We start from the raw sequence: 22,436 nt of genomic DNA, 5'->3' as shown, positions 1-22,436 counted from the left end.
TTACATTAAAAAAATACCCTCATACTGCTATTTCATTTCGACTTGTTTTCATTCCGGCATGTTATCGTTTAAAAAACCCTATCCTGACTATTTGCGCCATCCGGATAGAGTGAATTTGATTGTGGTTGAATGAGAAGTATAAAATACAATATTCTGACACCCTATTGGTTTGTACATGATCCATCGCACCTGCATACGTCACATCACACTCCAGCGAGGACATAGCAGACATATGTAGCTTAGTATAAAGATGTCCATGACAGAGACTCAAGAGAATTCGAGGGAAGTGTCCCAACTAAGCACCAGCGAGGAGGTTGGTAGCCAGGAAGACCAACCAACCCTTGTACCAAAGTACATTCATTTTTAATGGGCATATGTGCCCATTTTTCAACATTAACATTTTAATATAACATTAGCCTATAGTCATTATGGCTTTTAGAAGAATGGGGTTTTTGGGGAGGTGGGCTAGTGCACTCAAGACCCCTGCTTGAGTTGAGACTTCAACTTCTACAGAAGTATTTTTAAACCCTAGTATCTATACTTCTACCTGAGTAATGAATGTGAATACTTTGTGGAGCAAGCTAGGCAGTCTCTAGAATAAATAGGTTGGGCAGCCTCAGGAGCAGGCCAGGAAGTCTGGAGTAGACTGGGCAGCCTGTGAAGCAAGCCTGGTGGCTTCTGGAGGTCCCCGATGGGCCTTGGAGACAGGTCAGACAATATCAGGGTTTGTGCCGAATGTCATCAGGCCTCTTGAACTAGAACAGGTCTCTCTCAGGCCTCTGGGGTTTCCGGGTGTGTGGTGGTGACCTCTTGTGTCCAGGCCTGGGTTTTGCGTGGGTGCGGCAGTGACTTCCAGCAGTGGTGGGTTGTGGGGTGTGGTGGCAAGGAGAGCAGGGGAGGGAGATCCAGGTATGCAGCCTCTCCCATACTGGTGTAGGTACCATGCCTCCACAGACAAAGGAAGGGGGGTGCTCCCCCTAGGTGCATGGCCCACGTCAGGACGGATGTGGAACTACGTCATCAGACGAATCCCCTTTAAAAGGGGTGATCCCCCTTTGTTCGGTCTCTCTACCTGGCTGCATCAAAGTAGCTACCTAGAGACGAAGAGTGCGCACACCTTCGAGAACAAAGCGGTACTGGTTCTGCACTCGGGCCCGTGCAGCACGCGAGCGACGCAAGAAGTAACTAGTTCGCTACTTTTATTTCTTTTGCGGAGTTCGCTAAAACCCAATCGCTTCAGCTAGCCAACGATTAAGAACTGTTTGAACATACGCGCGACGGCCGGACCTCCACGAGTTCATCTTAACGTTGACAGCGATAACTTCCCCGGGACACCACGCAACGGACCACCAAGGGACCGCTGATCGAACGGCCACCGCATCTTCCCCTGGACGGAGCAACGCGATCCAGCGGAACTTTCTCCTCAAAAGCGCACGAAGGAGTCCTCCTCAAGAGGCTACCTGGCCTACTGCGCGGGCTGCGGACTGAACAACTCAAAGTAAGACTGTGCATCTGGGCAGACTTAGAACAATATTTTGTTGTACTCTTTTCTGTGTGCTTAGACCGATATTTTGTGAAGGCTTGTTTGCAGTGGTGTTTATAATCACGTTCATGTTAAACCGTACTCTGTTTAAGGCTTAAAGAGATATTCTGTTCAAAGCTTAAATAGGTATTCTGTTTAAACTTGTTCGGTTATTCACACTGATTCCTTTATTTCATAGTTAATATCCAGTTCCTCGTGTACTTGTTAAACGCGTGTCCCACGATACGCTCATTGGAGCTGTATAGTGACTGACGAAACCGTGCCTTAGTTAGTTAGAGTAAATTTGCGTTGTGTTCGTGACTGTAGTGGGAGCTCGGTTTGGTTTTCGCGCCATCGAGTTTCTCTTTGTCTAAAGGATCTCCTCCCCCATACGCACGTCCACACGCACGTACCCACGCACGCACTCGAATACACATCCACGCACGCACGCATACACACACACACACACACACTAGCCTACCCTGTTGCCCCCTTTGTTGGTGATGTTTTTAACTATTATGCTTTGTGATTAATAAATGTTTTATGTTTAAATGCTGTCGTTTGAGTCGTTGTTTCTCTGTTACAACCTGAAGCCAGAACTATTATTTGAACTGTAACCTTCAGATTTATAGTTTGTTAATCAAACAATTTGGGCTACGGGAGTTGACCACAATTAGTGGCGACCTTAGTTAAATGAGTTTATATAAAATTTGGGTAAATTTAACACGGTCTGAACACCCACCATTTCGTAGGTAATTTTATGAGACTGATTACTAAATAAATTTGGCCAGCACCTACACTGGAAAAAAGAACGGAAGGCATGGTCCATCACTTTACAGAGACTGGTGAAAACTGTGTGGCTGGTGGGATGACTACCTTGACAGGAGACCTGAAGACCCTGGAGGAACATTATCTGTACATTCGTTCCCTCTTGCCATGTCTTGTGCCACAGGTCACTCCTCCCTGTAGCATTGGTCAAGACAGCATTGTTCGAGACTCTTGGCACTTAGCTGTGGTCTCACAAAGTAGCTAAAACCGATAGTATATGCAGCTGACAATACTCACTTGTACCTGCAGTGCGAGGGGATTTGCTGTCTCTGGTTTTGCAGTGCTGGAACACGGGAAAATCTGGTGGAGCCACCAGAGTTCTGTCCCAGCGGAAAAACGAACCAGAGTTTGGCTCACCAAATACTCCTAGAAACCATAAACCAGATAACACTTGGGCACTTGAAATCACAATAGGGTTGACCAGTGACTAGTGACAGAAAACACAGGGTATAAAACAATTAACAAAACTGAACACATGAAACCAATAACGAAGCGCGTGGTTACAGATTGACAGGCAGGAACAACTGAAATGACAAGAGGACATGGGAAAAAAATAGAAACACGAACATGAAAATCAGGAAAAATATTGACAGGTGGGGTGGGGCTAGACGTGACACAATCATGAAAGGTCAGATATCTCCAATAGTTTCAGTGTACACAGATAATCAAAAACATGTGTAACCCCTCCCTAAAGGCGCCCAATATAAATTTAGGGGGCGTACATCTCAAAATACAATGGATTGAAGTTTTAAATATCCTTTAGCTAAATAAGTTAACGTTTCACAGATGACACAAGGGTGCCTCCATAACCATTTCAATACTACATAAACCCTACGGTGTAAATGCCGACATTCATAAGAAATAGCCCACACAAAGGGGTTTGTAGAAAATAAAAGATGGAGCGATTTCCTGTCTTTTTATTTTCTGATATATGAATAAAACAAAAGAATAAATTCAAATCCAAAATCAAGTTTTAAATAAAACACTCCCACTTCAATATATATATATATATATTTATTTAAAACTTGATTTTGGATTTGAATTTATTCTTTTGTTTATATATATATATATATATATATATATATATATATATATATATATATATATATATATATATATATATATACGTGTGTTCCCCAAACGTGGGTTAATGACAAAATAAAATGCACAAATAGAACCACCGTTGATTTAAACCGTACGTATTAAACCCTTAGCTTAGTAAACAGGAAAACGAATGAGAGATAAAAGAGAACACCCATAACACAGTTCAAGCGCTTTTCGTTGGGGCCCAGTACGTTGGTGCGCTTATTACTCCACTTCGAACAGCAGAAATGAAAGTGAATTGAATGGGTCAACCCAGTCAGTTGGCTCTGGCCGAACCGTCTCTTCAAAGTTTTCGAGTAAAACTAAACTAAAACGCTGCAGTTTGTACCACTATATAGTGCAACAGCACCGTAACGTTGTTATAGAGCGAATGGAAAGTAAATAAAAACGCTCCGGAAAGTCTGAACACACTTCTCTCTTCAGTTTCTCTCTCTCCTAGTTTTCTTTCCTTCTCTAACCTCTCCAATCCGCCCCAGAACCCCGGGAGAAAGAAAATGCCGCGAAAACAGAAAAGGCTTCTGGGAAAAGCAGTTCTTTTATACTTACAATAAAAACAAAGAAGATAATACAAATACACAGGACATTTTTAAGGGTCCTACACATGGAATGTGGAATTACAATTAAGGTCTCAGATCAATGCCCTTTTCTTCCTATTTCCTATCCTCTTTACTTCTTTTCCTATTCCTCTCTCAGAATTACGTCTCCCCCACACACTGGTAACACATGGCTGAATGATTTAGTTTCCTCAATACAGTGTTCTCATCATTAATTAATATATACAATAGCATCCGCAGAGTGTAGAAATGTTCAGTCATGAATGAAGGTGGTTAGAATAGACGAATAACTAATATACAACATATAATGTCTGATGCTTTAGTGTATTCCAATTCATTCTCACTCTGAATGTGGGGTCCATCAAAGGTGTGATTATTACTTCTTTCTGTTAATGTGTATGAATTGCCATTGTGTATTATGCAAATACGTGTCTTTTGCCACAACACCAGCCAACAGGTGCTGGTATCTTAGTAACAGCCAATGGGGACTAGTATCACAGACATACTGATAAAGTCATCATTGCTACCTTTCTGTGATGTAACCACATAGTTGCCTTTAAAAATGAGACAACTAAAGACGCCAAAAGATTTCCTGAGCTCATGAAGCAATTGCGACTAAAGAAAATATTATTTTTGTCTCGTGGTAAAACATTTTTTTTTATGCAAATTGTAGGCTTGGTGCGACTGATATTGACCTGCAACAGCTTAATTCTTATTTACATTGTAAATGCAATTAAATTGGAATGATAACAGCAATGAAATAAATAGAAAACATTATTTTATTCTGTGATGTGATGCCATATGACCGCCAACATGACTTCTAATGAATCGGCGCCATCAATGAATGAAACATTTTTTCACCCAACATTTTACATTAGAGGACTGTACAACATTCCACATGCAAAGTACTACTATGTATTTCTAAGCTTTGTGTATGCTGTGACTGTTTTAGGGAATTCTTTTATAATGGGAACAATCTACCTGGAACGCAGTTTACACACTGCAAAGTATGTAATTGTTTTCAACTTGGCCTTCTCTGATCTGTGTGGAAGCTCTGCTCTCATTCCAAAGATTATTGACACATTTCTGTTTGACAATCAGTACATATCATATGAAGACTGTTTGACAAACATGTTTTTTGTGTTTTGCTTAATGGTTCTACAGTCTCTTAATCTGCTTGCTTTAGCTTATGATAGACTGGTTGCTATATGTTTTCCTCTGAGGTATCATGCTATTGTAACCAAAAAATCTATGAGTGTGATCGTAGGTATTATATGGATATTGTCTGTGACTGTCCATGCTTTCCTTGTATCTCTGGTAACCAGACTGTCCTTCTGCAGATCTACTACAGTTAACAGCTATTTCTGTGACTATGGCCCTGTGTATAAATTAGCCTGCAATGATAAAACTATAAATACCATAATGAGCTATGTCTGTACAGCTGCCCTGCTTTACATTCCACTACTACTTATTGCTGTTTCATATGTTTGTATTGGTTTTGCATTGCGGAAAATTGCACATGGTAATGAGAAAATCAAAGCGATGAAAACCTGCACCTCCCATGTCATATTAGTTGCTTTGTTTTATGTACCAATTGTTAGCATTTACACTGCGGCTGGTATAACATCTATAGATACAAATATCAGAATAATCAACATTGCTCTGACACAGGTTATTCCACCCATGTTAAACCCAATCATATACACTCTAAAGACAGAGGAGGTCATGCAGGCCATTAAAAAACTCTACAAACGATTCAAAGCAATGAAAGGAGCTGTGAGAAATTAAAAGAACAATGCATGCTACAAGAAACTGTTTCTATTACAAAAAAAATCATGATTTTTTAATTAAATGCTCACACCAATTCTAAAACATTTGTTATGATTTTGTGAATACCAGTTTATTATTATTATTCAAAATATTAAGCTAATATGTTGTAATAAATGTAATGACTGTGTAAAAATATAAAGCTGTAATAAAAACTACTGTGAAGGAACAATTAAAATGTGACTGCATCATCAGAACAAGATCAAGGAAAGTAAATTTTATGAACAAAGTTGGCATCCCAAAGCCCCTTGTAACAGCATAAAACTATTACTATGTAAATAGACAGACAGTTAGTATAGCTGTCATTATGAAGGGCAGATATATACAATTTGTAACACAAATAGAAAATGTATTTAAATTAAGATGAATTAAACTTAAATGACAAGTTATCTTAATCTAAATGATTCTGAATGGGAGCCTAAAGGCATGAAAGGAGGAGTCAGAACTGTTTCAGACGGTCCTGGGTCGCTAAGCACAAGTTTGGCAAAGGGCCCTCCTACCTGAACTCTATGACCATTTTGACAGTTGCACCTGATTCACCTGAATAAATTATAATAATTACTTCTTTTGTGACGTGGGGATTGAGGTGGCCGAAGGCGAAGGTTGCATGTTATGGTCTTATTTGTCCATTCTCAAAAACAAGTGTAAGCCCCGCTACCAACTGGGCCACATAACACCTTCCTAGAAAGCTAGAAATTAAAGTTACCGTTAGCCCAGATCACCCTCCTGCAGCGGCCAACCACTAGCCAATCCCACCAGTTCCCACCCAGGCCTGATATATGATTACCAGAGGTGAATGGAGATAATGACTTTCACAATATATTTATTAAAGAGTGCAATCATATAAAAACATTTCACAGCGGATGATTACCAGGACACAATATCATCACAACCAGCCAGTGTCACGGTGGGGAGGCAGGGTCGCCGCCAGAGGGCGCATGTCACAGCTCGCACTACCTCACAAGGCATGCCCCCAAGCACCAAACAACTCCCTCGGTCCCAGTCACCGCATTATTAGCACCTGTCCTTAATTATGTTGTGCACCTTTTTAAACCCAGCAGGGGGATTTATATGTTTTCGCACTGCACCTGTTACACTATTCATACAAGGTCGTCAGGAGCAGATCAGTTTTTACATCCCACTCACGTTAGGTCTCCCCTGGTTAAGATTGCACAACCCGGTGATACACTGGAATAAGGGACGCCTATTAAAATGGGTTGCGCCTCTGTGTGGCGCTTGGTCCTCCCCCCGTGTGCTTACGCAATCCACCAGCATCGAGAGTCTGAACATCAAGGCCAACCAGGTTATCCCTGCTCCGTATCGCGTCCTGGCAGAGGTTTTCAGTTCCACCAAGGCTGCTCAGCTTCCTCCTCACCGCCCTTGGGACTGTCACATCACGCTCAAGCCCGGTTCCACTCCTCCGCGCGGTCACGTCTACCCGCTTTCACAAGAGGAGGAGAAGGTAATGGATCAGTATATTACGGAGGCACTCGCGCAGGGCTATATCACTCCCTCCACTTCGCCCGCCTCAGCCAGCATTTTTTTTGTTAAGAAGGACGGGGGGTTGAGGCTATGCGTGGATTACCAAGGGCTCAATTCCCTTTTAGTAAATTTCTCCTACCCACTGCCTCTAGTGCTTTCGGCACTGGAGCAGTTGCGGTCAGCGAGGATTTTTACTAAACTCGATCTACGCAGCGCCTACAATCTCGCAAGGGGGATGAGTGGAAGACGGCATTTAGTACCGCGACCGGGCACTATGATTACCGCGTCTTGCCCTGCGGTTTGGCGTCGGCTCCGTCGTTCTTCCAGGCGTTTAATAACGAGGTCCTGAGGGAATATCTGAATAGATGTGTTGTCGCCTATATTGACGACATTTTGATTTATTCACAAACCCCGGACCAACATGTGCATGATGTACGGGCTGTCCTGGGCACGCTCCTGCGCAATAATCTATATTGCAAGCTGGAGAAGTGCGAGTTTCACCTCAGTGAGGTGAATTTCCTGGGTTACACCATCAGGCCAGGCTCCGTTTACATACAGCCAGGAAAGGTGGATGCGGAAGTGAAATGGACTCAGCCTCACACACGGTGCGAGCTCCAGAGGTTTCTGGTGGGGAGGCCGGGTCGCCGCCAGAGGGCGCATGTCACAGCTCGCACTACCTCACAAGCGCACGCCCCTGAGCACCAAACCACTCCCTCGGTCCCAGTCACCGCATTATTAGCACCTGTCCTTAATTATGTTGTGCACCTTTTTAAACCCCGTAGGTCGTTCGGTCCAGTGCTGCACATTGCCCCATTGGAGCTCTATCCTGGACCATCCCTCGTCTTAGCGGTCATCTGGACTTTGCTGTGCCTACAGTTATTTCTGTTTGCATATTTCTGTTAATTTAAGAATGGAAAATAAAAGACCATTCTGTAACGATCTGCGTAGTGCAGAACAGGAAGGCGCTGAGGAGAGCGAGATTTATTAAAGGAAATTCCAAAGGCAGAGTCAAAGGCGAGGGTTGCACTGAATATGTCACGTAGGGCAACGCCCCCTCTCCTAGCTGTCACTCTGGGTTCCCTTGTGTCTGCGTTTACTTGCCTGTTCATCAAAGTCACGGGCATGGGTCATAAAGGGCAGGCAGTCCAGACATGAAATACGAACAGACATGGCAACGGGCACGGAAAACAACAAGGCAGTCTAACTAAGGGAGAACAGGCAAAACACACGGAAGACAGAATACACGAAGGCGCAAACTTACGAACAGGTATGACAAGGCACGGGTATAAACAAAAAGACAGATACGGACATGGGAGACACAGGGACTTTTATACACAGAACTAGACAAGGATCAGGTGCAAACAATGCCGACAGGGGCGTGGCAGGTAATGGGAAATCACAGAGACAACGAGCAGGGCGGGATGAACAGGTAAGTAAACGCAGACACAAGGGAACCCAGAGTGACAGCTAGGAGAGGGGGCGTTGCCCTACGTGACATATTCAGTGCAACCCTCGCCTTCGGCTGCCTCTGTTCCCGCGCCACAGACAGTAAATTGGGTATAAGGGTATCGTCTCACCACGAAGCATACCCAGTGAAGTACCCAAGCGTAAAAGGGCCCAACAAAAGTAAATAAACACACACAAAAAATAAATCAGTGAACACTACAACCTCCACTACAAAACAAGCAAATCAAACACACATAAACCGTACCATCAAAAAGAAGGGCCCCAAAGCTGGTCACTTACTTTACTAGGCACTTCCCCATGGGTTGAGAACTAAAACAAATAATCTTAATATATATATCTTAATATATCTTTTAGTGCTGAATTTAGTGTGTCTGTCATAGGAGTTCTGCCCTTTGGGCATTAACGTAGCCTCCGCCCCAAACGACAGGTACTGCTGCTATATATATAGTGCAGTATTTGCCTACTGTTTAGTTTATAGGAATGTACTTATTTGTGGTTTTAGTGTGCAGCAGTTCGGATGGTAGTTCCAGCGAGGCTCTGAGTGTATTATGCAAAGTGGATGGGTACGTGGCATTGAACTTGGTATGCATCGGTGAGACCCGAATTATATATTAGTGGTGGGACGCGATTAAAAAAATGAATTGAATTAATTAGAAGCTTTGTAATTAATTAATCGAAATTAATCGCATTTTAATCGCATTTCAGTATTTAACATGAGAAATATTAATTTAAGTTTGAATGATGAATGAATTAATGAACATAAACATAAACTTAAACATCTTGTTTATTTTTCCACCAGTCTACTACACAGACCAATAGATGAGTGCAGAAAACAGAACAAACTGTTTTCAGAACACTGGAAATTCTGACCAAAAATTTTGTTTAATTTTGGGAGTTTTGCTCAGGATATTGGAAGAATAAGAACTAAATCAGAAGTACTTGGGACTTGATTAAAAAATGTTATCTAGTTAATTAATTAATTACAAAAATTATTTTGCTACTAAAATTTTGAATGAATACACGCATATTCTTAACAAACATGTTTATTGCTTTTTGAAATGTTTTTTTAATTGTTATTAAATTAACAGATGTGTTGGTGCTATTATAGTTATTTATTATACTTATTTGAAAAATAAAAAAATAAATGTAAACAACACATAAGACAATAATCAGAGCACCATTTATTGTACAGAACTGTAAAAATTAAAAATAAATAAAACAACTACAATATTGCAACTCCTGAGAGTTTAACATCTGGTGTAAACAAAAATTAAAATGCCATTTCTAAAGTAACAACAGAATTATAGAAAAGCTACATATTGCATTTAAGAGCATAGAATTTAACACAACATTCAACCTGCAATATTTTTCTACAACTAAAACATACAACACTGAGGCTACTTTTTCTCCTTGAGCCAGTTACTGAGACAAACGAGCCTATTCACATTTTCAGAGCTTAAGGCTGATCTTTACTTCTGAATGATGTTCCCAGCAAGTGAGAACACCCTTTCACATGGGACAGAAGTGGCAGGGCTTGCTAGGTACTTTCTAACCAGAGTGGAGAGCTGTGGATGTGCCCCTGCATGTTCTGACCACCACTGTATTGGGCAGTCTGTCTCACTGATTTTCTGTTCTGCTTTATAGAGGCTCAAGGCATTAGACCCTACATTATCACAATCAGAGTCAGAGTCAGAAGAAAAACACAAGAGGCCTTTCTTTTTTGGTGGCTCATCTGTGGGCTCAGAGGTAGCTTTTAGAGATCCATCTTGAAGGAGTTCTTCAAGCTTTTTCCACACGGCTTCTCGCTCTTCTCTTGGAAGACACTAAAGCGAGGGTCAAGCATTGTAGCCATTTTGAGCCAATCATAATTAAGTGCAGCTTTCCGCTCTGACAAGTCCTTCATGAAGGCAGTCTTAAATTTCACAATGTAGGTAGAATCCTCATCAGAGACCTTCATAGTGTGGTCCAGGAATCGTAGGATGGGCAAGACCACAGAACATGAAACGTAAGTCTCTCCACCATGATGATCAGTCACACGTCTGCAGTGAGAAAGAAATAAAAATAAATTAGTTTATCACTTACAGTGATCAGTTTAGGTAGTAATTATTTAGAACATATTTACATTGTTCTATTTACCTGCATGGTTCAAGGATGGCTGCCAACTTCTCTAGTTTTGTCCACTCTGCTGCTGATAATAAGACCAGTTTGTGCCTCTGTTTGTCCAGAGTAGCCTTTACTGCCTCTTTGTTTTTGAGAAGATGACAGATCATAAACAGTGTGGAGTTCCATCTTGTGGAAACATCCTGGATTAGGGGTTCATTTTCCTGGTCAAGTGCACTTTGCTCTTTATACAGTTCCATTGTGTTGGCTGGACTGTGTCTGAAATGACCCACAATCTTGCGGCACTTTGCTAATACATCATTGAATCCACGACTGTCCAGGCACACAGTGATGGATCTCTGCAAAATATGTGCAACACATGGCATGTGCTGAAATGGGAGCTGTCTTGCTGCTGCCATCATATTTCTGGCACAATCGGTGCCAATTGTTGTAACATTTTGGTCAATTTTCCAGGACTCAACAACAGAAAAAAATGGTCTGCACAGTTTACTGCATAATGTCTGTCGTTGACTTTTTCTACAGTGAGGACAAAAGATGCTAATTGCCATAGTTTGTTAACAACGCATACTGTGTGCGTGGTCACGCCAAGGTAGTTAGAATTGCTGACGGAAGTCCAATGGTCCCCTGTCAATGCAACACAATCAACTGCATTCAATATGTCTTGTTTTGACTGCTTTTCGTCATCATAAAGCTGACTAATCTTACTCGCCATGGTTTTCCTACACAGGAGTTCGTAAGCAGGGTCCGATGTCGCTATCTGTAACACAGACTGTAGCCCCCTATCCTCTACCACCGAAAGCGGTCTACAGTCTGTTGCGATCCATTTATCCAGGGAGTTGCTTAATTTTTCAGACGTAGACGTACTTATTTTGGCCCTGAAACCTGTCATCTGGTCCAATGTGGGCTGGCTGGAGCGTTTATTTGTACTGCTGCTGGGGACGCTGAAATTAGCTGTGGGGACAGCTGTGCTTGTCGCAACATGTTTTGCATTTAGATAATATTTTAGGCTTGAGTAGCTTCGGTGATAGGCAAACTCCTTTTTGCACAACTTGCATACAACAATAGCCTTGTCAAAAGTCCCATCAGGATGTTTTTTAAAGCTAAAGTTGTTCCTCAGTGGACCAAGAAAAGTGGCTTCGTCGTCCATTCTTGTTTGTGGATGTCGCTTGTGCATCTGGGCCCGTATTTATCAAACTTCTTAGAATTACTCTTAAGAATGCTGCTAAGAATTTACTTATGTCTAAAATAATTCTTAGTTAAAAGCTGAGACTAAAAGTTAGTTATCAAGCCTCTCAGTCTCACTTTAAGCGAAGCGTAGGAGTAATTCTTAAGTGTCAGTCTCAGAGTTGATTTACGACACCTGGCTGTGCCGCAAAGCTGATCCTGGATGACGTCGTTTCAAAACTCCCTGCAAGAACCAATCACTGGATAAAAATTCAGATAAAAGATAAAATTCAGGAAGTATTGAAATACCTTCATATTTAACTTAATATTGTTGCAGTCATAATTTTTGTGAAATAACACAGCGTATTTACATAGTTAATAAATAATCCATTAAAAAAATATTTGATGTCTACCTTTAAGTATGTGACACGCACTGGTATGTATAATTTTCCCTTCTTTCTTTTGTTATTCATATATTTTCTCAGATTTATTTAGAGGACCACCGGGCAAGCCTCTTAGCGCAGTTTGTGAGGTGGAGCAGCGTATCATGGGGGAAGACACTGGTGATCTGTGGAGTGGAGGGGGGTCAGGATCCTGCATTAATGAAATTCTAAAACATATCTCAAAGACAAGGTTTTTTATCATTTATTTAAATTTGCACACAAACACTGTGATGCTAATTGTCACTTCAAAATTAGTGCATCCGTCACTAATAAAGAAGCTGCTCGTGCTCCCGACCCTGCTGGCTTGAGCGCAGATTCTCCATCTGCCCCTCCCTCTCTGACAGCGCTTCCAAACACCTCCAGTCATGAATGGCCGGAGGTAAAGTGAGCGTCTGAAGGAAGTCTGGCAGAGGACTCACCCCCAAATGACATACAATAACTGACAAGGCAGAAGTCAAAGCTTTGATTTGAAGTATTGCTTCCCCACATATCTTTGGAAGCATACTGAGCGTTTATTATTCTTATTGTTATTCATGGTTCGCACCATTTTGTCTTATTCTCTTCTCTTTTGGGTTTCCCCTTTTGTGTGTCTGCCTGGCCTGACCTGGACTGTTTTTGATATTGACGTTGGATTATGTCTACCTGGTTTTGCCCACTGGTCTGTTTGACAACGCTATATTTAATAAACTCCATTGTGTTTAAGTCTGCCTGTAGCCTGTACCCAGTATCACAGAATACTTTGCCTCCTAGGCAGACGGAGAGTGTGTGGAGAAATTAGTTTTTTTTGCATAATTTACAATCAACCTCCCAGCTGGACCAGGGAAAGATAACTTTCACATCTGACCAAGCATATACCTAAATACCTCCAGGATACCTCCAGGAACTTATTTCCTACTATGAACCCCCACATCAACTAAGATCACAGGGTGCTGTTAGTTCCACAAATTAATAAGGTAACAGCAGGGGGAAGAGCCTTTTCTTATAAGGCCCCCCAGCTTTGGAACAACCTTCCAAAATGCGTACGGGACTCTGACATAGTCACAATCTTTAAGTCTAGGTTGAAAACCCACCTATTTTCGTTTGTTTTCATTTAGCGTTTGATCATTAACATCCCCCCTTAGATAAAGGTACAGATCCAGGGGTTCATAGACGAAGGGTTTTATGGTGGACTGGGGCGCTGGTGCTGTCGTCCTGTCACTGCTTGTGGTCACTCAAGTTTGTTGACAGTGCAGTGAATGGATGCCATTGTCTCAGAATGCCCCCAAGCCTATGTTTCCTTCTGGTTCTGCCTTTTTAGCTAGGCTGTAATAGTTTAACTTAATGCCGGAGTTGCTGCCACACTCCAGTAATGTGTTTAATTCCATCTGTCCTGTATATGTCCTCATACAGAGCTAATTTTCTGTTTTATTTTTTCCACATGGCTGCCCGCCTGCTCGAGAAAAAATGAGATGAGGAGGGACAAGCGATTCATCCAGTGCCAGCCACCTACTGCCTGACCGGATAAGTCTACACCATGATGGACATTACATCTCTTCCTTTTCTTTATTTCTTTCTGTCTAAATTGTTGTTGTTGTTGTCATGGTGACCGGTGTCGGCCAGAGGAGGATGGGTTCCCCCCCTGAGTCTTGGTTCCTCTCAAGGTTTCTTCCTCATGCAAAAAAACTAGGGAGTTTTTCCTTGCCACTGTCGCCCTTGGCTTGCTCACTGGGGGCTAGGACTCGGCACTTGTAAAGCTGCTTTGTGACAACAACTGTTGTAAAAATCGCTATATAAATAAAATTTGATTGATTGATTGATTGAAGCAGGCATTAGGCCACATCATTTTGGGAGAACAGCCAGCACAAAACTTTGAACAGTTTCTAGCCCAAATTTGTGCTGTTTTCAACCATCCACAAAGTGGCAGAACCAGCGGGGAATTATTTCCCAAACTGAAGAAAGCTAATCTGTCTGCAGCGGAGTATGCCAGACAATTCCGCACCATTGCAGCAGGGAGCATTTGGAATGAGGCAGCGCTCCTGGTTACCTTTTGCAATGGCTTGAGGATGGAATTGGTGCAGGAGATTGCTTGTAAGGACAAGGCGTTGACGCTTGATGAGCTGATTTTTCTTACTTTACGGGTGGACAATCTCCTCCAAGAACACAAACAGGAATGCAAATGTTAGTTTAAAAACAACTCCACCCTCTGATGTTTCTAGAACAGGGGTGCCCACAGTTTTCAGCTTGCGAGCTACTTATAAGATGACCAAGTCAGAAAGATCTACCGGGGTGGCGGCGAACGTAATTTGTTGAGCGGGGGGGGGGTAGCGAACGTAATTTGTTGCGTGGATTGCAGATTGGCTACCGTGAATGTCAATCAAAATACAACCGTCAGTGCAGGTGTGCGATTCATCTACTACTATTTTATGTGACGCGATCTACGCACATTCCTTCGCGATCGACCGACACTTCCTTCGCGATCGACCGGTCGATCGCGATCGACGTAATGAGCACCCCTGTTCTAGAAGTTTTGAGAGGAGGTCTAAAGAAGAAGTGTAAGAAGTGCAGTGTGATTCCGCCCGAATGACCCGAGGAGCGCCGTTGGTGCTTTGAGAATAATTCTGTCTGTATTGTGGGATGGCAGGACACATAGTTAGAGAGTGTCTTCAGGTCCTTCAAAATGGGGCAGGCAGGACTTCGCAGTACTATCTAAGGTCTTCTTTGGTGAGTTTCAGAACATTAGCACTCGCAAGTTATTTACACCTGTGATTGTCTCTTAAGGTTCCTGCTCAGTTGTTTTCTCATTGCTGATCGACTCAGGAGCCAAGAGTAGCTTAATCAGTGCACGGTTGGCTAGAGACATGGACATCTCATTAGTTTCATTCACTCATGTTTATCAAATAACCTTGGATGGCGCCCCTGTAGGGAGGGGTTCAGTATCCCTGAGCAGATTAAATCACAAGCCAGTGCACTGCATTCTGCACTCATGTAGTTTTTTTTTTTTTTTTAATCAAATCATCATATTTTCCAGTAGTCTCAGAAACTTTGCGTCCGCGGAGGAGATCCTCTCAGGCCATGGACCTCAGTTCACTTCACAAGTCTGGGAAGTGCCTCCAGTGTAACGGGCAGTGTGAGCGAGTCAAGAGCAAGAGCTAGGGAAGTTCCTATGGGCCTTTTGTATGAATAACCCCCATGACTGGTCTTCATATCTTCCTTAGGCTGAGATGGCCCAGAACTCCCTAACCTGCTCCAAGCCAGGTGTCACGCCTTTTGAATGATGTCTGGGTTATCAGCTCGGCATGGCGCCACGGACCACAACCAGGTCTGATGTGCCTGCAGTCGACAACTGGAATAAGAGAGAGCTGATCGGCGTTGGGGACCTGTGATAAAGCGTGACCTGGAACTCCTGAAGTGTACAGACATAGGGAGTCACACTCTATGGGTAGTGTAGGGTGAGGGGCCTTGTGGCCTGGAATAAGTATACACAAGAGTTTGAAGCTTGATTTCTTTTTGCACCTTTAATTATGAGACACACAGCTATTTTACTATCATGCACGCACTGGACAACAAATTAAACAGAGTAGTGGGGAACCGTCAGGGCCGTCTATGCCCTCTCAGAGGCCCTAAAATATTCTTAAAACATAAATATATATAATTTATCCAATTTTTAAAAATCTACTTACAGTTTGACAATAGACATCTAAACAATTACAGAAATATAAGCAAATAAATTATTCAACCGTGTCTATTCAATCTGTGTTGGAAAGTGAGGGGTTAAGTGGAAGCCTGTGAGCCTGTGTCTCCCCCTATCAGGACTGTGATGCCTCTGCAGAATGTTGGTGGTTGGTGGGCCTGTTGTTCGTTTACAGAGGGCCAGGCAGTTATAATTCAGCGCAATACCAGTTTCAAATGACAGTAAAATTGACCAATCATATCTTCCCTCTTAGTGGGCGGGCTTAACTGTATCATAATTTCCTCCCGCTGTGGCGACGCTAGCTGGCGTTAGCGTACCACCGCTAGCTAGTTTCGATTCATTCCATTGATGCCCTCGTGCGCGTTGTTTACATATTCCGTGTCCGAGGAACACGGAGCTGTGAACCTTATTTTGCTTAAGAAGTTATCTAGTACAGCTATTATTGTTTATTGCGTTTCTAAAGCTGTACTGTCGTCTCAGTTTTTAAAATTTTTTATTTATTGCAGTTACTTAGGAAAGGAAACAATTTTTTTTCGGGGGGGATGGGAGCGGGCCCAGGTTTAATGGTCACAGTTCGCTACTGAAACAGAGTATTGTGATCAGTGACTGCAAAGTCACATTGATCCCACATAGATTTACTCTCCTAGCCTGCTCTCCCGGGCTAGTCTCCTTTTTGGGCTAGTTACATCCTGTTATATTCAGTCAGCCCTTCCTCAAGAATATTCCATTTGCATTATGGGTAACACAGGGACAAAGAATATTCCAATTCCAAAGACATTCCAATTGTAGTTAATGCATATTTAAATGAACATCTTTGATCACATCATCGCATGTCATGACTTTACTCTCTTGACATCATTTTCATTTCACATGTGCACATACATGCATAATCTGTTTTGTACAATTTATGAACATCCCTCCTATTCTGCAGAGGTTACACCTGCCCAGGTAAGTAAAAGCCTGAGTCCTGAACTCTTACTCTTTTGGTCCAACAGATGCAGACCGGTCACAGGTAAGTATAATCATAATATATTCTTATATTATATCTCTTATTGTTGATGTGTATATCTACATCATCACAGGACCCAACCAAACCTATAAGGTAGAGGATAGGGTGTGATTGTCCACTCGAAACTTCAGGCGGGCAGGGGTTTGTCTGAAGCTCAAACCCTGATACATAGGACCCTTGTGTTGAAGTGCATCAATGATGTCACCATCAAACCTTCAACTCCTTTAATGTATCTCTCCTCAAGCCTGCCATTACAGGTCCCCTTGATGAGGGATTGCCAGATACCATACCTCCCCCTGTGAAAGACTATGACTATACCGTTTGGGACATCTGGGACTCTAGAAGGAGAAGGACTAGTATGTTTTACCTGTTGGACAGGGAGGGCTATGGCCCCGAGGAACAATTCTAGTTGCCTGCCTGGGACGTCCTGGATAAATGTCTTCTTGCAGTGTCCCATAGGTGATTCCCCCACTAACCTTACCCCCGCCCCAGGGGAAAACCTTGTAGTTCGGGGACTCCCCCAGAGATGGCTCGTAGGGGGCGTCATGGCTGTCCTAGTCTATCAGCCGGTCCAGCCACCTCAAGGGGATTACTGTCATGCAGCTCAACCCAAGAGACTGCTACTCCCAGAATTCTCTGCAAAGTCTGGCCCTGTCCCCCTCCCCTCAGTATCAGCTCTCACCTGTTTCATCTTCATTCTAGAACTTTCCCCAGACTTTTTGCAAAGTATTGTCCACATATCTTTGGAAGCATACAGAGCGATTATTCTGATTGTTATTAATGGTTTGACCTGGTTTATCTTCTCTTTTGAATTTCCCCTTTTGTGTCTCTGCCTGGTTTATGCAGTTGCTGGATTAACCCAACTTGGAGTGTTTTTGACATTGCTGTTGGATTACATCTTTTCCCCCCCTGTACTTGGTTTTGACCACTGCTTTATTTGACATTATACTTAATAAACTCCATTGTGTTACAAGTCTGCGGGTGTCTGCGATGTAGCATGTACCCAGCATCACAAAGGTTATATGCAAATAAACTTCCCTCCAGTTAATACCAGCCAAGGGGTCCTGGTCTCCTAGTAACAGCCAGTGGGCACTAGTAACACAGACATACTGATGAAGTCATTATTGCTACCTTTCTATGACGTAACTGTAAATTTGCCTTTAAAAAGGAGACAATGAAAGACTTCAAAAGATTTTCAGAGCTAATGAAGCAATTGTGACAAAAAAAAATTCTCGTGGTAAAATTGTTGGTTTTTTTCTTGTTTTTGCCACTACAATTATGTTTTATGTTGCTAGCTTGGTGGCATTTTTTTCTTAATTCTTATTTACATTGTAAGTGGAATTAAATTTGAATGCTACAATAGCAATTAAATAAATAGAAAACATAAATAAATAGAAACTTTATTTTATTCTGTTTTGATGACAGATGATTGCCAACATGACTTCCAATGAATCAGCACCATCAATGAATGAAACATTTTTTCACCCAACATTTTACATTAGAGGACTTTACAACATTCCACATGCAAAGTACTACTATGTATTTCTAAGCTTTGTGTATGCTGTGACTGTTTTGGGGAATTCTTTTATAATGGGAACCATCTACCTGGCACGCAGCTTACACACTGCAAAGTATGTAGCTGTCTTCAACTTGGCCTTCTCTGATCTGTGTGGAAGCTCTGCTCTCATTCCAAAGATTATTGACACATTTTTGTTTGACAATCAGTACATATCATATGAAGTCTGTTTGACAAACATGTTTTTTGTGTTTTGCTTTATGCTTCTACAGTCTCTTACTCTGCTTGCTTTAGCTTATGACAGATTGGTTGCTATATGTTTCCCTCTGAGGTATCACATTCTTGTAACGAAAACAGCTATGAGTGTGATTGTAGGCATTTTGTGGGTTGTCTCTGGAACTGTGTGTGTGCTCCTTGTTTCTTTGGTAAGCAGATTGTCCTTCTGCAGATCTACTACAGTTAACAGCTATTTCTGTGACTATGGCCCTGTGTTTAAATTAGCCTGCAATGATAAAACTATAAGTGCCATAATGGGTTATGTCTGTACAGCTGTCCTGCTGTACATTCCATTACTACTAATTGCTGTTTCATATGTTTGTATTGGTTTTGCATTGCGGAAAATTGTACATGGAAATGAGAAAACCAAAGCAATGAAAACCTGCACCTCTCATGTCATGCTGGTCGCTTTGTTTTATGTACCAATTATTAGTGTTTACACTGCAGCTTTTTTAACATCTTTAGACACAAATGTCAGGACAATCAATAGTGCCCTGACACAGACTATTCCACCCATGTTAAACCCAATCATATACACTCTAAAGACAGAGGAGGTCATGCAGGCCATTAAAAAACTCTACAAACGATCCAAGGGGAAGTCAGCAATGATAGAAGCTGCGAGGAATAAAAAAATGTGACAAAATTCGAAATAAATCAGTATAGTGCCTGAGATAAATTAATTCAGCATTCTGAAAAGTTTTGGAATTCCAAATTCATTTTAAATCTAGCTAATACATAGCACAGCTCTATAAACTTTCCCATGTGCTATATTTATATATAATACAAAGCAATAATACAAAGCAATTGATTGAGAAATTATTTTCTCAATCAATGCTATAAGCCAGAAATTCGAATCACAATGTACCAAATGTCTATGCATAAGTATAACTCTGTAATGTAAAATCAATATTAAGTCAAATTAAAATTCCTATTACATGAGTAGCAAAGTCATGTTTCATTGTATAAAATGTTTAGAAAACAACATAGTTCATATTTACTAAGATAAACACTTGACATTAGGGATGAAATATTGTGAAACATGAATAAAATAAATATTTTAGAATCAAAATGTTCTAAACAACACTGCACGTGGACATGGCAGAAACAGACATACTTCTAGATCAGGTCACCAGTACTTCTCAAGAATTACTGAGATACAAAATTTGAATTCAAGAAACACCAAAGTAAAGCTTATTGGAAAAATTCCACAGGTAAAAAATTGGCTAGCTTGTAAGGGTGTAGCAATGCATTGTGCATTTTTGGAACACCAGAGTCACGCTAGACCTATGGCAAAGTTGTAACTACAGCGCATTTTGATATTTGGAAAACAATGTTGCTTGGATTTCTTTGTATTTTCTTTTAATTGCAGGAAAATAAAAATGTAGCATGTTCCTGCACTTAAGAGACAACTTAACCTTTTTATTTTTTTGTTTCAAATATCGTGAAGAACTCCTGAAACCAGTATTTTTAATTGTATCAAATTGTGGGAAGAGTGCATCGTTACATGACTACTAGTGAGCCATGTGTCAAGTTGCCAAAATGGAATGCATTATGTTTTTACGCCATATATCTATCAACATTGCAATGATCTTGAGGTTGTTCAGTCCATTAAAGTCTTCTGCAAAAGTTTTAGTTTCACAATACAATTTGTAAAAACAAAGTTTGTAAAAGATTTCTGCACCTCACAATTTGGTTAACCAGCTAATTCTAGCAGTGCTTTTGGTTTAAGAAAACTATATACTACTTGGAATAGAGGTATGCAAATGTGCTAACATTTGTAAAAGCTATACCTTGTGAAAAAAAAAATATATAAAATATTATGTGGCATATGTTTTAGTAAAACAATTTTCAGGCATCTATCAACATCTATCAATGTTATAGTGTTGACAGAATCTCTTTTTATTTTTTTGTTTTTGTATGAAGCACATCCTGGCCAAGTGCTTATATATATATATATATATATATATATATATATATATATATATATATATATATATATATAATTATTATTTATTTATTTATTTTCATCAGAATATCACTAGATCGTGAAAAAAAGCAGATCCCAGTCTGGACGATTACTCAAGAAACACATAACACAACCACGACTGTTCTTCATAATGTAAAAAATTTTAATCTCCAGGCCTTCAACCATGCAATTTGTACTACTGGGATTGGGATATTTTTTTTTAATAGTCCATCCATCCATCCATCCATCCATCAACATCCTAAGCAAGGAGGCCCAGGTTTCCCTCTCCCCGGCCACTTCTTCCAGCTCTTCTGAGGGAATTCCGAGGCGTTCATGACAGGAGATATAAACTCTCCTGTGTGTCATTGGTCTTCCCTGAAGTCTTCTGCCAGTTGGACCAGTCCATGTCCACCAGGGAGACACCCAGGGGCCATCCGGATCAGATGCCCGAACTACCTCAACTGGATACTCTCTATATGGAGGAGCAGTGGCTCTAATTAAAGTCTCTCCTGAATAACCGAACTTATCACCCTATCTCTAAGGGAGAGCCCAGACACCCTGTGGATGAAACTAATTTCAGCCACTTGTATTCTCATTCTTTCTGTCACTACCCAAAGCTCGTGACCATATGTTAGTAGTATTGCAATCCAATAACCAATTGCACACCATCTGCCCATGTTTTGTTTAGTTGATGTTTGCAAAAGTTTTGAGGGAGGGCGCAAACAAACTGAAAAATCTAAACACACACAAGTAATCAAAACAAGTCTTAAAAAAGGCAACACATAGCCCAGCCTTATCCTAGCTCTCAATTTTTTAAGACAGGACATGCCAATTTTTTGTCACTTCTTCATTGTGCCTTTTAATACCCAGGGCCAGCCCAAGCCTTTATGGGTCCCTAAGCAGAGTTTGAATTTGGGAACCCTCCATACCACCACCTCAGTAGCAAACAGGGGCGGACTTGGGAGAAAAAGTGGCCCGGGAGTTCCTGGGAGACTGGCCCACTATATTATATATATATACAGTGATGTCAGTAATGCTTTACTCTAATCTTACCACTTTTTTCAGTAATGAGTAATATAACGCGCTACTATTTCCAGTCCAGTAATCAGATTAAAGTTACTTATCCATGTAACTGCGTTACTATTTTATTTTTTCCTAGTAAAAATATATATTTTTGCTTTCTTCTTGGCTCAGTTCTACTTTTGCGTCTGACCGTAGCGCTCGACTCTGCACGCTGCGCACGACCCTGTGAAAGCGCGAGCACGTTTTACAAGTAGTGTTGCCACCTGTCCCGGTTTTCCCGGGACTGTCCCGATTTTACCGGGCTGTCCCGGTTTGTCCCGGTTTTTCTTCTTTTTAATATTCGGTCCCGGCAAAAAAACTAGGTTAGTTCAAACCACGATTCAGACTGTTTCTGCACACTTTAAATCTGTTTTTTTTCTCGCTGTGTCCATTTTAAACCCCTCCGGTAACATTTTACGCTCGCC

General features: G+C 41.4%; 2 protein-coding genes across 2 annotated transcripts; both read left to right on the top strand.

Moving 5' to 3' along the window:
* Positions 1-4,809: 4,809 nt before the first annotated feature.
* LOC143526187 (olfactory receptor 1496-like) lies at positions 4,810-18,049 on the top strand. The gene is made up of 4 exons (XM_077020834.1): positions 4,810-5,784; positions 6,710-6,831; positions 7,108-7,297; positions 18,038-18,049. Exons 1-4 carry the CDS (start codon positions 4,810-4,812, stop codon positions 18,047-18,049), a joined length of 1,299 nt encoding a protein of 432 aa, XP_076876949.1.
* A 567-nt stretch (positions 18,050-18,616) lies between these two features.
* LOC143526186 (olfactory receptor 1500-like) lies at positions 18,617-19,621 on the top strand. Its single transcript, XM_077020833.1, has one exon. The coding sequence runs from the start codon at positions 18,617-18,619 to the stop codon at positions 19,619-19,621; it is 1,005 nt and encodes a 334-aa protein (XP_076876948.1).
* The last annotated feature ends 2,815 nt before the right edge of the window (positions 19,622-22,436 follow it).

This window comes from Brachyhypopomus gauderio, chromosome 10 (assembly GCF_052324685.1).
Source record: "Brachyhypopomus gauderio isolate BG-103 chromosome 10, BGAUD_0.2, whole genome shotgun sequence".
Taxonomy (NCBI): domain Eukaryota; kingdom Metazoa; phylum Chordata; class Actinopteri; order Gymnotiformes; family Hypopomidae; genus Brachyhypopomus; species Brachyhypopomus gauderio.
This window is presented reverse-complemented; position numbering and strand designations above follow the sequence as displayed.

What these genes read in the sequence shown, in the direction of transcription:
- LOC143526187 (XM_077020834.1), top strand. Translation starts at nt 4,810, where the DNA reads ATGACCGCCAACATGACTTCTAATGAATCGGCGCCATCAATGAATGAA. An exon ending in TCAAAGCAATGAAAGGAGCT is followed by an intron (nt 5,785 to 6,709) that starts GTGAGAAATTAA and finishes GATGATTACCAG; the next exon opens with GACACAATATCATCACAACC. An exon ending in AGCACCAAACAACTCCCTCG is followed by an intron (nt 6,832 to 7,107) that starts GTCCCAGTCACC and finishes GCAATCCACCAG; the next exon opens with CATCGAGAGTCTGAACATCA.
- LOC143526186 (XM_077020833.1), top strand. Translation starts at nt 18,617, where the DNA reads ATGATTGCCAACATGACTTCCAATGAATCAGCACCATCAATGAATGAA.